At 39.7% G+C, this 20,817-nt stretch overlaps 1 protein-coding gene across 1 annotated transcript in view; it reads right to left on the bottom strand.

The window, feature by feature from the left end:
• FMNL2 (formin like 2) overlaps positions 1 to 20,817 on the bottom strand; it is a 330,367-nt gene that overhangs the window by 67,614 nt on the left and 241,936 nt on the right. The window contains 2 exon segments of the mRNA XM_005671848.3: positions 987 to 1,063; positions 8,285 to 8,393. Coding sequence (XP_005671905.2) covers positions 987 to 1,063; positions 8,285 to 8,393 — 186 coding nt within the window.

Genomic DNA, 20,817 nt, shown 5'->3' with positions numbered 1-20,817 from the left:
CAGTAAGCTCATTTTAGTATTTCATCTTTTTTCTAGAATAAAAGCTATTGCCAACCTCTAAACAAAGATCATTCTGATAATCCACATCATCAATTGTCTTGAAGAAAAATGAATAATGACTTCCCTTAGTGGAAGCGCTTCTTCAAGGACAAAGAAGCATGACTCTAGTAAACGAAGGGAGCAATCACAAAGTGGCAGGAGCGTTAATTAGGGGAAGCATGAAATAATATTCAACATTAAAACAGTATTTACAGTTTGCATGGCATTTTGAATCAGAAAGGATCTAATTTATAATCATATTTTTGGCTGAATTAACAGTTTTCCGATATGCAGTCTTATCAGAGATATCTGATGAGAGGGAGTAACAGTGTGAAATGTACAAATGCACTAGAATGGAAAACACATTTCACTAACTAAAAAAAACTCATAAAGGCTTCTAGAGGTAATCTGTGATATGAATAATACAGGGCACTGGTCTTCATAGGAAAGTGACTGTGAAAAGTAATCTGCATGAATTATTTTCTTTTTGTTTTGTTTCTTTTTTTGTTGTTGTTTGGTAATAAAAGCTACACGTGTAAAGACTGCAAATGAAGTGTGGACAAGGGCTTGTGGTTTTCAGTTAGCTTTCAGTGGGTGAATGGTGTGGCTGAGTCTATATCAAGACTCTCCTGGCCTTGGTTCTGACACCCTGTAAGCCTCATACTCTTCACTTCATTTTGCTAAATCTGCAAGGATGCTGAGAACCAGGCCTAAGAAGAATGGAAGCTTCAAGAGAAGGGCCAGAGTTGTCACCAGCTGCTCAACTCTGTCACATGTAAAAATGTAACAAAAGCTGAATAGAAAATTCTACAGGGCTAAGGAATCTATTGGCAGTCTTATTTCAAAAACTTTCATACTTGAAAGTTTCCAAACTATTGAGTAAGTGCAGACTAGGTCTCTGCTTTCCCTAGTTCGATTCAGATTTGTACATTACAGAGCCAGCTTACCTTGGATTCTTATTGTTCAAGCTTAGTGCAATCTCATTGACAGCATGTGGATGAGACATGACCATGTTGAAACCATACTGAAATTGATGTGGAAAAAAAAACAAAGCATTAGGAGTCAATTGAGGGGACTGTCAATGTTGATTAAAAACCAAAAACCTGAGTTTCTACTTAATGTAATTTTATACCATCATAAACGCACTCATGTCTCTAGCACATCCCTGTCTGCACATATTTCTCTATGCAAAATTTCAAGAATGACGCTATTATCAAGGCACCATATTCCCATTATCAATGAATGAACTACATGTATCCAATAATATGAGGAAAAGGCTCCAGCCGGTGACTCTCAATCCTAGCTGCTCAGCACAACCACCTGGAAAAGTAAACAAATCCCAGCACCAATTCTCCAGGACCCACCTCAGGTCCATTTATTCTGAATATCAAGGATGGGGCCCTGGCATTTGATTTTTTTGAAGCTAACTTCACTGCACAGCCAGGGTTGACAACCACCGCCTCTATTCCCTTCTCTGGGCAGTGGCTATCAGCACCCAAGCCTAGAAAAACCCGCCTTGCTCTGAGGCATCTTCCTTTATCCTTCTATGCAATGAAGTAAATCCAGTAACAGGATCAAGAATCATTCTTGCTTCTGCTGAGTTGAGGAATTAATCCTTGTCCTCCAAGCTCACTCTCACTTTATGATCTATTTCCAATTACACTGAGAAAATAAAAGCAATCAGGAAAAAAAAACAAAACAAAAAAACAAACAAAAAAAAACCAAATTCCAAAAGCTCCCACTACATCAATCCATCCACACAGATCTGTGGCTTCCCTCCTCACTTTTCTCAACATGAATTTCCCCATACTCCCATCCAAGGCCATTCCCCTCACTTGAGTTCTTAACCCCATTCCTTCCCCCTACTCAGGGGTATTACATGCTCCAGCAACTCTCTCATCATTCCCTCCCTGGTTCATTACCATTAACAGGAAAACATGATGCAAATTCTCTTATCTCAAGAGTTCCCATTGTGACTCAGCAGGTTAAGAACCCAAATAGGACCCAGGAGGATGTGGGTTCGATGCTTGGTCTCCCTCAGTAGGTTAAGAATCTTACATTGTCTGGAGCTGTGGTGTAGGTCGCAGACGCGGCTGGGATCCAACATTGCTATGGCTGTGGCGCAGACCGGCAGTTGTAGCTCCGCTTGGACCTCTACCCTGGGAACTTTCATATGCTGCAGGTGCAACCATAAAAAAGCAAAAAAAAAAAAAAAAAAAAAATATATATATATATATATAGATAGATATATATATATATCTATATATATCTTACCTTGAACAATTTAAACAACAAAATCTCTCTTGACCCTACAACCCAGGTCCAGCTACTGCCTCAGTCCTATCCTTACACAGCAAAGCTCCAATCACTCACAGTCTCCAATTCCTCTCCACCCTTGACACCACCTTCAATCAGGCATCCATCCCATGCTCACCACTCCAATGAAACTGTACCAAGCTCACCAAAGATGGACACACTGCTGGAGACCATGAGCAAGTCTCTTTATCTTACATGACTTAGTGTCAGCGCTGGATACAGTTGATCACTCTCTGCTGCCTGAAAGCTCCTGCACTTGGCTCCTACCTTCCTGGTTACTTCTCAGTCTCCCTAATTCCTCCTCACCTCTGACATTTAAACATAGTGCCCCAGGGGTGTTTGAGACCTCTTTGATTCTCTGTCTACCTCTGCTGATCTACTGCACTCCCTTGGCTTTATATACCATCTACTGTCTCCCAAATTTTGTTTCCAGCCCAGGTATCCAGATCTCGAACTCTTCTTTGTTTTTGTTTTTATCAATAATAAATGTTTATTCAAAGGTGTGGCATTATAAGGAATTAGATGTTAATGCATCCTGATAACACAGTTTATAAGTATCATTTTTGCAACACAAAAAACTTTAAGAATCCTAAAATAAGTAAATATATATACACAAATATTTTCTCTTAAAGACACAATTTTCGCCTTGTCCAAATCTGCAACACAATTTTTTCTCCTATGTCAGGCTCTGAGAAGGTGCATCAACGCTTTTATATTTAAAATATTTTGCTCTTGTAAGTATAAGGAGTGACTTTTAACAATTATATTATGTGGGAGTTTCTGCTGTGGCTCAGCAGTTTACAAAACCAACCAGTACCCAGATCTCTAACCTCACTCAGCAGGTTAGAGATCTGGCGTTGCTATGAGCTGTGATGTAGGCTGCAGATGCAGCTTGGATCCTACGTTGCTATGGCCATGCCTTAGGCCAACGGCTGCACTCCCATCTGCACTCCCATTCAGCCCCTAGCGTGGGAACTTCCATATGCTGCAGATATGGCCCTAAAAGGCAAAATAAATAAATAAATAAATAAATAAAGTGTAACTGATTACTGTTGATTTTTTTTCTGTATTGTATTAACTTTATTTTCTAATTTTTTTTATTACTCAATGAATTTATTACATTTATAGTTGTACAATGATCATCACGATCCAGTTTTATAGGATTTCCATCCCACGTCCCCAGTGCATCCCCCCACCCCCCAAACTGTCTCCTTTGGAAACCATAAGTTTTTCAAAGTCTGTGAGTTAGTATCTGTTCTGCAAAGAAGTTCAGTCTGTCCTTTTTTCAGGTTCTACATGTCAGTGAAAGCATTTGATGTTGGTGTCTCATTGTCTGACTTCATTTAGCATGATAATTTCTAGGTCCATCCATGTTGCTAAAAATGCTGGTATTTCATTCCTTTTAATGGCTGAGTAATATTCCATTGTGTATATGTACCACATCTTCTGGATCCACTCCTCTGTCGATAGACATTGAGGTTGTTTCCATGTCTTGGCTATTGTAAATAGTGCTGCAATGAATATCAGAGTATATGTGTCTTTTTGAGTCATGGTTTTCTCTGGATAGATGCCCAGGAGTGGGATTGCTGGATCAAATGGTAATTCTATTTTTACTTTCTATTTTTACTCCTAGGTAATTCTATTTTTACTTTCCTGAGGAATCTCCATACTGCTTTCCACAGTGGTTGCACCCATTTACAATCCCACCAACAGTGTACTAGTGTGCCTTTTTCTCCACACCCTCTCCAGCACTTATTGTTTGTAGACTTTTGGATGATGGCCATTCTGGCTGGTGTAAGGTGGTACCTCAGAGTGGTTTTGATGTGCATTTCTCTAATAATGAGTGATGCTGAACATCTTTTCATGTGTTTTTTGGCCATCTGTATGTCTTCTTTGGAGAACTATCTGTTTAGATATTCTGCCCATTTTTTGATGGTTGTTTGTTTTTTTGGTATTGAGCTGCAGAAGTTGTTTATAAATTTTGGAGATTAATCCCTTGTCAGTCGATTCACTTGCAAAGATTTTCTCCCATTCTGTGGGTTGTCTTTTTGTTTTGTTTAGGGTTTCCTTTGCTGTGCAGAAATATTTAGGTTTAATTAAGTCCCATTTGTTTATTTTTGTTTTTATTGTCAATACTCTAAGAGGTTTATATCAGAGAGTGTTTGGCCTATGTTTTCATCTAAAGAGTTTTATAGTGTCTGGTCTTATATCTAGGTCTTTAATCCATTTGGATTTTATTTTTGTGTATGGTGTTAGGGAGTGATCTAATTTCCTTCTTCTACATGTGGCTGTCCAGTTTTCCCAGCATCACTTATTGAACAGGCTGTTTTTTCTCCATTGTATATTTTTGCCTCCTTTGTCATAGATTAGTTGGCTGTAGGTGTGTGGGTTTAATTCTGGGCTTTCTATCCTGTTGCACTGTCTTTGTGCCAGTACCGTACAGTTTTGATGACTGTTGCTTTGCAGTATAGTCTGAAGTCCAGGAGCCTGATTCCTCCAGATCCATTGTTCTTTTTCAGGATGTCTTTGGCTATTCTGGGTCTTTTGTGCTTCCAAACGAACTTTAAAATATTTTGTTTGAGTTCTGTGAAAAATGTCCTTGGTAATTTGATAGGGATTGCATTCAATCTGTAGATTGCCTTAGGTAGTACAGTTATTTTGATAATATTGACTCTTCCAACCCAAGATCATGGTGTGTCTTTCCATCTATTTGTGTCATCTTTGATATCTTTCATCAGTGTCTTATAGTTTTGAGAGTACAGGTCTTTTGTTTCTTTAGGTAGGTTTACTCCTAGGTATTTTATTCTTTCGGATGCGATGGTAAATGGGATTGCTTCCCTGATTTCTCTTTCTGATCTTTCATTGTTAGTATATAGAAGCGCCATCAATTTCTGTGTATTAATTTTGTATCCTGTGACTTTGCCAAATTCGTGGATGAGCTCTAACAGTTTTCTGGTAGAGTCTTTAGGATTCTCTAGGTATAGTATCATGTCATCTGCAAATAGTTGTACTTCTTCCTTTCCAATTTGGATTCCTTTTATTTCTTTTACTTCTCTGATTGCTGTGGCCACGACTTCCAGAACTATGTTGAAGAGTAGTGGTGAGAGCAGACATCCTTGTCTTGTTCCTGATCTCGGCAGGAATTCTTTCAGCTTTTCACCACTGAGAATGATGTTAGCTGTGGGTTTGTCATATGTGGCCTTTATTATGTTGAGGTAGGTTCCCCCTATGCCCACTTTCTGAAGGGTTTTTTATCAGAAATGGGTGTTGGACTTTGTCAAAGGCTTTTTCTGTGTCTATTGAGAGGACCATATGATTTTTATTCCTCAGTTTGTTAATGTGGTGTATCACCCTGATTGATTTGCGAATATTGAAGCAGACCTTGAACTCTTGACTGGAATATTAGACCACCTATTTAAAATCTCTGTCTGTAGGTCTGTGGACATCTCAAAGCTAACATCTGCCAAACTGAACTCTAATGACATCTCCCAAATCTGCTCATCCTGTAGCCTTCCCCATCTCAGTAGATGGAACTCCATCTTACAGGTGCCCAAGATAACCCCTTGGAGCTGCCCTCCACTTCTCACCACACATCTAAAGCTACTGCCTTTACCATCAGAACAAAACCAGAATCTGGCCACCTCTCATCACCTCGACTTCTATTACTCTGGTCCATACCACCATTGACACTCACCTAAACTGACACAACAGCCTCTAAAAGGTCTATTTCCTTTTGTCTTTGTCTCCACAGGGTCAATACTACCCCAGAAGCTAGAGTGATCAAGTTAAATTCAAGTGTCAGATCAAGTCACACTTTTCTTCAGAACCTTGCAATAGATTTCCAATCAGAGTAGAACCAATACTTCCACTGCCTTACAAAACCCTACATAATCAGGACCCCGTGTGAACCCTTGGTTTCTTCCCTCCCTCTTACACATTCTGATCCAGCCAACAGGACCTCCATTCTGTGCCTTCAGCACAGCAGACATATTCCTGCCTTAGGGCTACTGCACCTGCTCTTCTCTCTGCCTAGAATCTTCATTCTTAAATATCCCTTACCTTGTTCTCTCATTCTTCTTGGTACATAAATGTTATTTTCTGTGTCACTTTTCTGGGTGGCTTATTTAAAACAACTCACATTTTCAGCATTCTCTGTTCTTATTTCTTATTTTTTTTCTACAATACAGAGTAACAGTTCTCTGGAACCATCTTCCTGGGTTCAAATCAGATTCCAGCACTTACTAACCATATGATCTTGGGCAAATTAAGTTCTCTGTGTTTCAGTTTCCTCATAAGAAAAATGAGGACAGTAATATTACCAATCTCACAGGACTACTATGACGCTTAGGTTACTTAATAGATTTAAAAATACTAGACTTTAGGAAGCACTAGGTAAGTGCCAGCTCTCTTTTTTCTTTCTTTCTTTTTTAGGGCTGCATCGGGGCATATGGAAGTTTCCAGGCTAGAGATTGAATCGGAGCTGCAGCTGCCGGCCTATGCCACAGCAACACTAGGTCTAAGCTGCGTTTGCAACCTATACCAACCTATACAACATCAGATCCTTAACCCACTGAGCAAGGCCAGGGATCGAACCCATGTCCTCATGGATACTAGTTAGGCTTGTTACCGCTGAGCCACAATGGGAACTCTCTAAGTGTCAGCTTTTATTTCATTGCTATCACTATCTGGAATGCTATACAGTTTACCAATTTAATTATTTATCATCTGCCTCCCTCAATACAAAGTAAGTTCCCTGGGGCACTTATTTATTTGATGCTGTGTTCCCTGTGCCAAGAACATGGTCTGTCTAGCAATGCTCAAAAAAACGTTAAAGATGATTGAAAGATAAATGTGGAGTTCCCATCATGGCTCAGTGGTTAACGAATCCGACTAGGAACCATGAGGCTACAGGTTTGCTCCCTGGCCTTGCTCAGTGGGTTAAGGATCTGGCTTTGCCATGAGCTGTGGTGTAGTTTGCAGACTCAGCTCAGATCCTCCGTTGCTGTGGCTCTGGCATAGGCCAGTGGCTGAGGCTCCATTTGGACCCCTAGCCTGGGAACTTCCATGTGCCGCAGGAGCGGCCCTGGAAAAGGCAAAAAGACCCAAAAAAAAAAAAAAAAAAGAAAGATAAATGTATCTTTCCCTTCTTAAATTCAACCTGGCATGCATATGTTGGGTTTGAACTCTAATACTGACCTATGTATTTATTGCCTATTTCCTCTTAGACCCACCTATAGCATCTGCATCAATGGAAATCAAATCCTATTTTCTTATTTGAAATGTGTCTAATTCTCAGCCCTGGTTTGTTTTTCTAACTATACTTTGACCCTGTTGACAAATCCTAGATACTCCAGGCTCTAACACCCACTTTGTGGTTAGGATTAACCCCACACACTGTTGTCACTCCCAGTGTTTCTCAGAGCAGGGTCGACCTGCATCAGGCGTCTCCAGGAGGACTCTGCACTTCAAAAAGAAACTTCCAAGACTTTGATGAAAATTAGGAGCTACTGGGTCCAAATGATCACAATTATGACTCTGTGCCTGTTCATCATACAAGCCTCTAAGAAACAATGACCCACCCAGCGTGTGAGTCTATTCACTCTTAGGTTCTAAAGTTGTTACATTAGTGCCCACAACCAGTGGCTTACTCTGTCTTCAAGAGGCACAAACATGTAACACGTAATCTAGACAAGTTTATCATGGTAGGAGGAAAATGTCTTCCCTTTAAATACATTATAAATTATAAATGCTAACTAAAATATAAGAGCGATGAATTATGAACACTAGAATGAGCAGACCCTTCTTTTTGGAATCTCATGAAATCCTGATATTTACTTCAAACAAAAATAATACAAAGACATCAAAGAGTAAGATCTAAGTCTGATAAATTCAGATTTTTTTTAAAAAAAGATCATGAACACAAACATACCTGATAATTCATGATGGCACGTAAACACATGATACAGACATGCACGTCATCTTTCTTACTCACTAATCTTGAATTTTTCAAGGTTCTTCTGCTTGGCAAAGTATTATATCTAAAAATAAAAAGGGAAACTTCTATAAAACTATAAATTACTTTTGTAGTATAGGCACATGCACTTAAAAATGGACATTGTTCTCTACCTGTACCTACAGTTCAATGAGGACTGCGGGTCAAAGCACCACTAACTAAACCGTCACCACAAGGCTGTTTCTGTAGGCTATGAGGCCCACACAACTCTGCGTAGTGGTCATCAAATTGTCAGACCAGATACCCACAGAAAAACTCCACCCTGCTCACAGCATGGAACAAATCAGACAATACATGAGCTTGTCAACAATCCAGGTTCTAGTCAGCAGGCCGAGCTAGATGGGCGGAGGTGATTTGTGACAACATGCATGCAAACTGCATTTGTGATCAAGGGTACAAGTTAGCTTATATGTGGACCTCCTATCATCTGACTCAATTTTAAAGCACCATCCCATCATGGTTCTCAGGAACCCCTGCTTTAGAGTTTAAGCCTAGGCAAGGTCCTTCTGAACCTTAAGAGGACGCCAGGAACCCCTGCTTTAGAGTTTAAGCCTAGGCAAGGTCCTTCTGAACCTTAAGAGGACGTAAAATCTAAACAGTATGCAAATGCCTCCACAACCTGATCCCTCACCCAAAGCCTACAGGGCAGCTGAAACCAAGATACGATTATGCTGGCAATCCAAAGGGTTAAGATGCTTCAACATTAGGGTTCATCTGGACACCCTACATTGCTAACCTCTAGATCTCCTCTCTGCAGCTTTCTAAGAGTCTGCAAGTCATCAAGCAGTGACAAAGTAAGATGGAGCAAAGAAGAAGATGACAACATTGAGGGCTTTAGTATGAGCTTTAAACGACTGCTTTAGAGAGGAAACACAGCTAAGTTCTCTGCAACTCCAAGCCTGAAATGAAAGCAAATTTCCAAAGTTGTCAACCACTTTCCCACAGAGTCAGTGACAGAAATGCTCCAAGAAAAAAGCTAGAGGCCTATCTTCTCCTCGAATTAAGTTAATGGAAAAACTTCAAGGAGGGCATGATTAATATTAACTGTTTTGAAAAGTCTCACAGGTGCAGGCTACGAGTTGAAAACTGAATCGACAAGTTTGTCTACAACTGTTCAGCTGAGCAACCTTTTCAATTTATTTTCTACTCAAAAACTATCAAACAGAAAAAAGATGATTCTTTCACATAAGCCTAATGATGAGCCAAGTAAATTTTAGAAAAGCTCCTCGATAAGCCACTTGCTTCTATCTGACTATGAAAAACCTGGTCTGCTTATGCTTGTTTTAAAGAAGAATGCTTTATTTGAGAAATTCCTTCTCTACTTACACTGGGAAATAGTATTTTGGCAGTGGAAGTTGGTCTAATTCAGTTTTGAATGTGAACACAAAGTTAAAAAAACACATTCAGACTTTGGTGTTAGTAAGCTCAATTTCAGAATCTAAAAAAACTTTAAAAGGTGCCACTCTTGGAGTTCCCATCAGGGTGCAGCAGAAACAAATCCGACTAGGAACCATAAGATTTCGGATTTGATCCCTAGCCTTGATCAGTGAGTTAAGGATCTGGTGTTGCCGTGCGCTGTGGTATGGGTCGAAGATGCAGCTCAGATCCCAATTTGCTGTGGCTGTGACATAGGCCAGCAGCTGCAGCTCTGATTTGATCACTGGCCCCAGAAGCTCCATATGCCACACTTGCAGCCCTAAAAAGAAAGAAAGAAAAAAAAAAAGTGTCACTCTGCCATAACCCTGGCCAGAGCAAGACAGCTAAAACAATGATAAGAGGCTTCACAGAGACTGCAGCCTCTTTGAACAGCCACATGACAAGTTGGACTTAAGACTCTTCAATCTTCTTAGTCTATACCCAAACATCTTTCCCTCCTTCTGCCATTCATAATTTTTTTTTTTTTTTTTTTTTTTTTTTTTTTTTTTTTTGCTTTTTAGGGTTGCACCCGCGGCATATGGAGGTTCCCAGGCTAGGGGTCAAATCAGAGCTGTAGCTGCTGGCCTACGCCACAGCCACAGCCACGCAGGATCCAAGCCGCATCTGCAAGCTATACCACAGCTCACGGCAATGCCAGATCCTTAATCCACTGAGCAAGCCCAGGGATCGAACCTGAATCCTCATGGATGCTAGTCAGATTCATTAAGCCACAGTGGGAACTCCAGTCATCATTTATTTTAACCTCAGGCTTGTGTTTCTTTGGTGGAATCACTTGTTGTGTACATAATAATAAATTAGAGAGGAGTTCTTTCTAACTGTAAGCAATGACTACTAGTGTAAAACAAGTCATCTAAGTTTTTAAAAAAAGGTGTTATCAAGGGCGCTAACTGTCTATTGCTAAAATATATTTATGTGCGGCAGTGACTGCAGAAGATGGACTGGCTAAAGCCAACTAGTCTTTGAGGAAGATGGGACAGCACAGGCACATACTTCTGCATCACTTCCACATAAAGACTAACTATTCCAGCAAGCTGACCAAACTTCCACACTTCATAAGAGATGTACAGTAACATAAAAGGTTTCTTCCTTTTCTTTATTAATCCAGTTCTTCAGCTATATTGTAATAAGACTCTAAGAAAGAAAAATTTCTTTGTCATTACTTACGTTATCTGTGGAACTCTGTAAAAATTGATTATAACATCCTACTTATTAAATAGTAACACAAAAGGCTTGTATTTGTTGTAGCAGGTGATTAATCTCAAATACATTTCCTGGATCAATATTTGAAATGTATTTAATGTGAAATAGCACATGCATACTTATCAAAGTACACAACACATAAGTTGTCAATAAATTTAAACAATGTATTATTTTCATTAAGAACATTCTATGCTTTAAAACAATAGAGCTAAGCTCTTTTCCTTAAATGAATGATATTTAACATTTATTTTTCTCCAATTTTTGGTTTATACAAAAATAGAGTGAAATTTAAAGTCAACAACTGAATTTGTATTTAAAATTACAGCATTACAATAAATTTTAAAACACCACCACAACCAGTAACAACAAAACACTATAGCATTGACAGCTGAAGGAGACCTGTGATTTCATGTGTATCAACCTTTCCTGATATAGATAAGAAAACGGAAGCCCAAAGATGTTCCATCTACAGAGCAAGTAGAAGAAGGGGATGAGACCAGACCCCCAAGTCTCCTCACTGGGATTCAGGGCAGGCACTTTCTACAAGTTGTTTCTCCACTTGATTCATCAACAGTCTATCAGATGATCGTGAGAAAAAGCTGCTGCCTACAACCCTATGTGCCTATGAGTTCCTTGTCAAATGTTCTCATCCCAATAGCATTTTCTGCCTCGGTCCAACACAAGTTTCATTCCTCTACCCCTCCAATGGTTTTACGACACAAGCCTAAGGCTTAGCTGGCTAAGAACAGTAGCATCTTTAGAGCACAGTAGATGGCCCACTTGGTAAGTGATGGTCTCTTTTTACATCCTTTTTTTTTTTTTTTTCTTTTTAGGGTTGCACCTGCGGCATATGGAGGTTCCCAGGCTAGGGGTCTAATCCGGGCTACAGCTGCCGATCTACACCACAGCTCACAGCAACGTGGGATCTGAGCCGTGTCTGTGACCTATACCATAGCTCACAGCAACACTGGATCCTTAACCCACTGAGCGAGGCCAGGGATCAAACCCACAACCTCATGGTTCCTAGTCAGATTCGTTTCTGCTTTGCCATGACAGGAACTCCTAACATCTTTATCTTAAATCACTTATCAAGCAAGTGAGGAATTTTTTAACCTTAGTAGGATGTTTTGCTCTATATACTGGAATTCTTGTTCTAAAAAATTGTCCATTACTGCACCCCCAATGAACGTCATAACTCCTTACCTCAGCAGAACGAAATATTTACAAACAACTGAACTGAGGGTCACCTGAAGTCTCCAAGGCTAGATTTAAGGGGGTGTGCCGTGGGTGAGCATGTACCTTAATTTACTCTTCGGCATGCACATTTTGTGGAATTTGACAACTTACATAATTAGGTATTTGGATTATTTGCTTTAATTATCATCTGAATAACGTAATACCTTTTTCCTTTTTTGGATATGTTTTAAATTCAGCTCCAATGCACAATGTGGATACGATCCAAAGAACACGTACCCGTGGTGCTGGTTTTAACAGATCACCCAAATTGACTCTAAAATACCAACAGAATTAGGACTAACAATTTACTACCTCCATTTTCCACAACAAGGATACCTGGACAAGGTGAGGAACTTAGGAATAACTGGCCTCTAGTGCTCTCCACCCACCACAGGAAATCAAACTAAATCTCATGTTTAAGACCCAAAGTTGTTTTTACTAAGCATCTACTGTTTATGCTAAACTCCACCAAGAGCTAAGGGAAAATGAAAGATGTTGCTTCTGCCACTCTCTAGTTCAGGAAGCATGAGATTGTATCAATACCATTTCTCTACTCTGTCCACACTCAGCTCACCCCTTCTTTTACATGCACATTTTAATGTATAAAATGAATTCAATAGTACTACACACACCTACACAGCACAATACAGTGAGGATAACAGTCATACCCACAAAGAGAACACTTTTTTTGCAAAGCCTCATGCTTAAAATCCTCACATAACCTTTTCTCGATCAACTGACTTAGTTAACGCAGACCTAACTCTTGTTGACTGTCCTTAGGCACATAAAAGTTGGTTTTTGTTCTGTTTTCTTTTTTGTTTTTGTTTTTTTAGGTCTACACCCACAGCTTATAGAAGTTCCCAGGCTAGGGGTCTAATCAGAGCTACAGCTGCAGGCCTACACCAGAGCCACAGCAACCCCAGATCCGAGCTGTGTCTGCAACCTACACCACAGCTCACAGCAACGCCAGATCCTTAACCCACTGAGCGAGGCCAGGGAGCAAACCCGTAAGCTCATGGTTCCTAGTCGGATTCGTTTCTGCTGCACCACGAAGGGAACTCCCTCCATTCATTTTTTAAAAAAATCTGTAGTTTCTTTCTTTCTCTTTTTTTTTTTTTTTTTTTTTTTTTTTTTTGCCGTTCCTGGGCCAGGGATCAAATCCACACCACGGTAAGTGACAACGCTGAATCCTTAACCTGCTGTACCACCAGGCCAGGGAAACTCCATGTATTTTAAATTTTCTACCATGGATGTACATTATTTCCAAATAAAGAAAAAAAAAACTTGCAGATGCTCTAGGTTTATAGTCATCTAAAGACAAAGCTACCTAGATCATGTGATGACAATCCTTTTCCCACTTTCAAAGATCCAAGTATCATCAGAACAACCAAGCTCTGAAAATCCTATTCCCTGGTGCCACACATGCCCACTGGATGCCCATAAACCTGAACACAACAATTAACAGTTTCCAGAGGAGTTCCCATCATGGCTCAGTGTTAACGAGACTGACTAGTATCCTTGAGGATGCGGGTTTGATCCCTGGTCTTGCTCAGCAGGTTAAGGATCCAGAGTTGCTGTAAGCTGTGGTATAGGTCACAGACGAGGCTTGGATCTGTTTCCAGAGAAAAAAAATGACGGTATGTGATTAGTGCCACAAATGTCTATCAAGTGGATGGTCACAGTGATTCACTTAGGTAGGACTTAAAAAATCACAGCAATGATCTGTCACCAGTTACAAATTCAAACGGCTCAAATGAAACTAGTTATCACAACCAAACATTATATGTGTAAGTACTACTGCGTGGTCATCCTAACCCATGTAAATATGGTGAATCACACAATCTTTAAAACAGAAGATAAGACTGCATCTGGTTCTATGCCACAGCCCTTTAGGCTAAGCAAGCATTGACCATCCTACGTTGGCTTTTTGAATAAGCTTTCCACAAAGACCTGCATTTTAAAGGGATTACATCAGTGACTCAGCGGGAGGTATGGGGTGCTTCTGTGGAGTAACTAATGCCCTTGGCAAGTGTTCCATTACGGAATTACCTATAGTGAAACCAAGTACTAGAGTGTTTTCCTCCTGAAGTTATTATATAACATCATATAAAACAGAGCCACACAGGAGTCTGTCCTCAGTTCACTGCCCCTGTGAAGGCAGCACCAGTTCTCCTGGGGTCTCCAATGGATAAGGAGGCTGATAAGCTCTAGTCTTGCACCATCTACCACGTCTTGAGTGATCCTAGATTTTGTCAACAGCTAACGGTGCATGTCCCTTTCACTGAGACTGAAACTGGCTTCTTCACTAGTTCTCACATCTCAGGGTGCATCACAGCTTAATCTAGAAGGAAGAAGAGAAGCAGAAGAAGGACCAGGGCTTAGAAAGATATCAACTCCATACTGCCCCCTCTCCGTTGCTTAAGGCTAAGAATCTGCACTGTGATTACAAACTAATCATTTTCAAGGATACTGTGGATCTAGAGAGGAAGGGAGGAAAAACAGCACAAGTCCAAATGTCACCAAACTAGCTGTTCTTACTGAGATTCGGTCATTTTTCCTAAATAGATGCTCCCCAGATACTAAAGACTTTAACCCTGAGGGTTGTGAAAAAGTTGATTCTGGCATATTTTGCCTATTTTATCATTGCTTTTATGGATGAGAGCTTCATAAGTATCTGTAATTCACCACTTTCACTGACATTCCACAACAGACATTTAGAGATCATTTCCCGCAGAAGGTATTCATTCTGAATACATGCGACAATTCCTTCAAGTTAAAGGGAATACTAGGAGTTCCCATCATGGTGCAGCAGAAACGAATCTGACTAGGAACCATCAGGTTGCAGGTTCGATCCCTGGCCTCACTTAGTGGGTTAAGGACCCAGCATTGCCATGAGCTGTGGTGTAGGTTGCAGACACAGCTCCGATCTGGCATTGCTGTGGCTGGCAGCTTTTGCTTCAATTTGACTCCTAGCCTGGGAACCTCCATATTCCGTGGGTGTGGCCCTAAAAAGACAATAGACAAAAAAAAAAAAAAAAAAAAAAAAAAGGGAATACTCAAACAAGATGCTGTAACAATTACCTTTATCTGGTGCTGTGGAGCTGATTCTTCAAGAGACATTAGGATCTGAGAACTACCTCAGATTCCAAATAGAAAAACAAGGGATGAGATATTTAGAGAGGGGTTGTAGCCATCCTGAGCACCCTTCCTCCCCTAGATGGGCAGGTAGAACTTTAAGGCTCTGGGTGTGGACACAAAAAAAGGGTTTCCCAGAGGCAGAAACAGTCTGAGTCTAACTTTGGGGGCTCCTGTCATTTTAAGGAAATATAATAGAGAAGGGATATTTAGGAACTCCTTTTTTTTCTTTTTCTTTTTAGGGCTGCACCCACAGCATACGGAGGTTCCCAGGCTAAGAGTCAATTGGGAACTGTAGCCTACGCCACAGCAATGCCAGATCAAGCCGAGTCTGTGACCTACACCACAGCTCGCAACAACGATGGATCCTAACCCACTGAGCAAGGTCCAGGATCGAACCTGCATCCTCATGGCTGCCAGTCAGATTCATTTCCGCTGAGCCACGACAGGAACTCCTAGGACTTCTTCTGATTTCTCAAGAGTTTTCAAGAAATCCTGTTTTGTTTTGTTTTGTTTTTGTCTTTTTGCTATTTCTTTGGGCCGCTCCCGCTGCATATGGAGGTTCCCAGGCTAGGGGTCAAATCGGAGCTGTAGCCACTGGCCTACGCCAGAGCCACAGCAACGCAGGATCCGAGCCGCGTCTGCGACCTACACCACAGCTCACGGCAATGCCGGATCATTAACCCACTGAGCAAGGGCAAGGACCGAACCCGCAACCTCATGGTTCCTAGTCGGATTCGTTAACCACTGCGCCACGACGGGAACTCCAAGAAATCCTGTTTTTTGAGAGGTCATTTGGACAGATACACCACCAAATTTCTCAGGCCCTCTTCTCCTTCAACTTTGAGAACTGTCTGCTATCTTGTCAAGCACTGAGTGAAAACTAAATGTTAGCCTCATGTTCAAAGATAAGACATGATCTTGGAAGAGCTGCCAGGTAGAATTCACCAAGTTCTGTGAATGTGAAAAGAAACAGATGCCAAAACTGACTTAAGATCAAAACTAAAGAGAAATGATTCCAACCGCTTGTATTAATTTTATACACCAGTTGTTATAAATTACATGAAATAATAATAAATGAAGATGTTATAGTCAATGCCAGTGGGAGTAAAAGCATAAACAACTAAGAAATTTTTGCAGATATCTTTTTTTTTAAGGGCTGCATGTGCAGCATATGGAAGTTCCCAGGATAGGGATGGAATTGGAGCTACCGCTGCCAGCCTATGCCATAGCCAATGCTGGATCCGAGCCAATTCTGTGACCTACTGTGCAGCTTGTAGCAATGCCAGATCCTTAACCCACTGAACAAGGCCAGGGATCAAACCCGCATTAAATACTAGTTGGGTTCATTACTGCTGAGCCACAACAGGAACTCCGCCAAGTATCTTTTAAGAAACCTATATAACATGTCCTGTTTAGCACTAGAGTGACAACTGGGCCTGCCACCTACTGCATACATGGCAATCAATCTGCCAGGAGCAAATAGTGAGGCCCTCCACCTGCACAGCACTGGCAGCAGGTGCTATGCAGAAAAAGGCTATTTTTGTTTTGAAAGCATGTCAGAATAACTGATTAGTGAGATCCAACCAGTCAACTTCTTCTAATAAATGTCATGGCAACTAAAACCTACATTTTTGACTCCAGAAGGCCAGAAGAATGGCAAGGTCAGCAAAGGAAACCTGGGGAAGTAGCTCTCTTGGATCTGCTTGATCACAGGTTAGATACACAAGAATTTCTCTTGCCAGGTACATGTTCATAGCCTGAATCACATACGATGTTCATTAGAGTTCTGGTTAGAACCATGTTTTGCTGTCCTTAAACCATTATTCGTAAGCAAGTCTAAAAGGAAAGCTACAGTAATTTTCAACTAATTTCTTATGTTTAAGAACACAACAGGTAAGTGGGCACACATCAAACTAAAACGCTTCTGCATAGTAAAGGAAATAGTGAAAGGGTAACCTACAGAATGAGGGAAAGTATTTGCAAGCCATGTATCTGATAAGTGGTTAATATCAAAAATATGTGAGAAACTCCTACAAATCAACAGCAAAAGCAAATAAAATAAATAACCCAATTAAAATGAGCAAAGGACTTGAACAGACATCTCTCCAAAGAATACAAATGGTCAACAGCTATACGAAAACGCTCACTAAACACGAGGGAAATGCAAATGAAGACCGCAATGAGACAGGACTTCATGCCTGTCAAGATGGCCACTATAAACAACAACAACAACAAAAACCAAATAAAACAAGTGCCAGCAAGATCGTGCATGAATTAAAACATATGCACACTGTTGGTGGGAATGTAAATTGTACAGCTACTATGGAAAATAGTATGGAGGCTCCTCCAACAAAAAACAAACTTCTATATGTAATGATCCAGCAAACTGACCTCTGGGTATTTACCCAAAAAGAACTGAAATTGGAATCTTGAAGAGGTATCTACATTCACCTATTCCTTGTAGCCTTATTCACAATGTCCAAGATAGACCTCAATGTCCATCCATGGATGGATGGATAAATACAGATAAAATACAGTTTAAAAAATACTAATGATGTGGCATGATAGAAGTGTTAGCTGATGCTACGGTAGTAATCACTGAACCACAGAAAGGTATCAAATCAACACATTGTACATCTTGAACTTACACAGTATTACATAAAAACTTTATCTCCAATAAAAAATTAAATTAGCATTACATAGTCACATGCAAAAGATTAAAGCCATGAAAAACAAAGAAAAGGTGAGGAACTGTGGCAAGTTCAAGGACACTACACAGACACAATTAAGTACAATGAGTGATCCTGAGATAAGTGATGAAACTAAACAGCCTGGACTAAAAACTGTGTCGATGTTAAAAAGTTCTGATTTTAGGAGTTTCTGCTGTGGCACAGTGGGTTAAGAAAACGACTATAGCAGCTCAGGTCTCTGCGGAGTCATGGGTTCAATCCCTGGCCCAGTGCAGTGGGTTAAAGGATCTGGCATTGGTATAGGTATACCATGCTGTGGTAGAGGTAGCAGTTGGGGCTCAGATTCAATCCCTGAACCAGGAACTTCCATATACCACAGGTGCAACCATAAAGTAAAAAAAAAGTTCTCATTTTAAGTAATTGTACCACGGTTACAAAAGAGCATGAGTTGTTCTTAGGATATCTATTCTAAAATAATTAGGTATAAAAGGGCATGATTCTGTAACCTATTCTGAAACGGTTAAAAGGCATGTAGGTTTACAGAACAAATGCGCAAATTTAGGGACAAAATATTAAAACAATTATTGAAATCTGTATAAAGAGAGCATAAAAGAGATCATTGTATTATTCTTGCTTTTTTCAAGTTTTTAATATCAAAATTAAAACTTACAAAAAAATAACAAAAAAAGTGAAGTAAATACACACTGCAGTATTATTCAGCCTTCAGCTAAAGGAAATCCAATGTGCAATAACACAAATGAACCTTGAGGACGTTATGCTAAGTGAAATAAGCCATTCACAGAAGGACAAACGTTGTATGATACTATTTATATGAGTTATCTGAAATAGTCAAACTCATAAAAGCAGAGAGTAGAATGGTGGTTGCCAGGGGCTGACAAGAGGGCAAAATGGAGGGTTGCTAATTAATAGCTATCAAGTTTCAGTTATACAAGGCAAGTTAGTTCTAGAGATCTGCTAGAGCACCTTGCTTGTAGCCAGTAACACTGTATTATATACCTAAAAATTAACATATATACACCACAACACATAAAACAGATAAACAACGAAGACCTACTGTACAGCACAGATGGTAGATCACATGATAAGGTTTTGCCAAAACAAAAACAAAAAAATAAAAGCAATGGTTTAAAAAAAACGGGCGATAACCTAAAAATGAATGGTAGGGAAGCAACCTAAATGTCTATTGACAGAGGAGTGGATAAAGAAGGTGTACATGTATACAATGTACGAATCCTACCCACCCATAAAAAGAATGAAATAATGCCATTTTCAGCAACATGGATGGACTTAGAAATTATTATACCAAGTAAGCCAGATAGAGAAGGACAAATGATCATATGATATCACTTACGCAGAATCTAAAAAAAAAAAAAAAAAAAAAAAAAAAAAAAAAAATGATACAAATAAACTTATTTTCAAAACAGAAAGAGACTCACAGACATAGAAATCAAATTTATGGTTACCAAAGGGGAAATGGAGGAGAGAGAAATTAGGAGTTTGAAATTAACATATACACACCACGACACATAAAACAGATAAACAAGGAAGACCTACTGTATAGCACAGGGAACTCTACTCAATACCTTGTAATAACCTATATGGAAAAATAATCTGAAAAAGAATAGAAATATATATATGTATAACTGAAATCACTATTCTGTATACCTGAAACTAACACAACATGATAAATCAACTATACTTCAATAAAAAAAAGATAAATAATGTGTCTCTGATAATTCTGGGTGTACAGGAGAAAGACCTACTCCTGACCAAAAGCTAGATGTGATCACATCCTGAATTTGTTTAGAGAGCTGCCTCTGCAAAGCACCAAGCACCTAGTCAACACCAAATGTTCACCCAGTGATGCCCTGAAAAAAGTCTGATCACCTATTTCTTGTCTTGACAGCATATACTTACTTCTAGACATATTCTTGCACATGAGTTTTACATATGTCTGCCTCTCCCTCTAAGCTTGTATTAACCAAGCACCATACATTACTGCAGAATCTTGAATGAGTGTTACCTGGACTGACTTAAGCAAGTTTTCTCAGAGCCTAGCAAGGTTTCCAAAAATCTTCTGTTGAGTCTCCATGCCAACATTTGTGAAATTTCTAATATCTAGGTTCTAATGGCAACAGGAAAAAGACAAGCTATATATATTTTTTCCTCTTACAAAAAGTATCTTCAAATGGTCTAACTATTCAGATAAACTAATATCTTTGTATAAACAAAGATTACTAATTAGAACTCCCTTGGAAGCTAATATAAAGGTTCAGCCCAATCATAATGCAATGCCAACCGAGTATGTCACATCTTTTGGCATAACGGTACTAGTCCTTTATGACTCCAAGGTCTGGGTTCATAGAACTTTACCAAGATTTGGGGTTTTAGGTTGTTCCTCCCTTATCCATCAGGCATGACATCACCTGAGCATATTTTTTTCCTATCAATTAAACCACAAAATATATAATGCTTAAAAAAAAAATGAACCAAGCACTTGTCTGCCTATATGGCCAAATAAATAGTTGAAATAGCTGAATCCAGAGTTTAAAGTCAGGGATAAAGAGAAACAGAGAGATGGGGGGAGGGGGAAATACACAAAATTCCTAAAGAAACTTTTTCTTTTTAATCAGTTATTGAAATTTCCTATTCATCTGTATTTCCCATTAGAAGACCTGGTGACAGCTAAAACAGAACCTGTAAATCAAAAGATCTCAATACATGCTT

This window comes from Sus scrofa, chromosome 15 (genome assembly GCF_000003025.6).
Source record: "Sus scrofa isolate TJ Tabasco breed Duroc chromosome 15, Sscrofa11.1, whole genome shotgun sequence".
Classification (NCBI taxonomy): Eukaryota; Metazoa; Chordata; class Mammalia; order Artiodactyla; family Suidae; genus Sus; species Sus scrofa.
The sequence above is the reverse complement of the archived record's forward strand: the minus strand, read 5'-3'. Positions and strand labels throughout refer to the sequence as shown.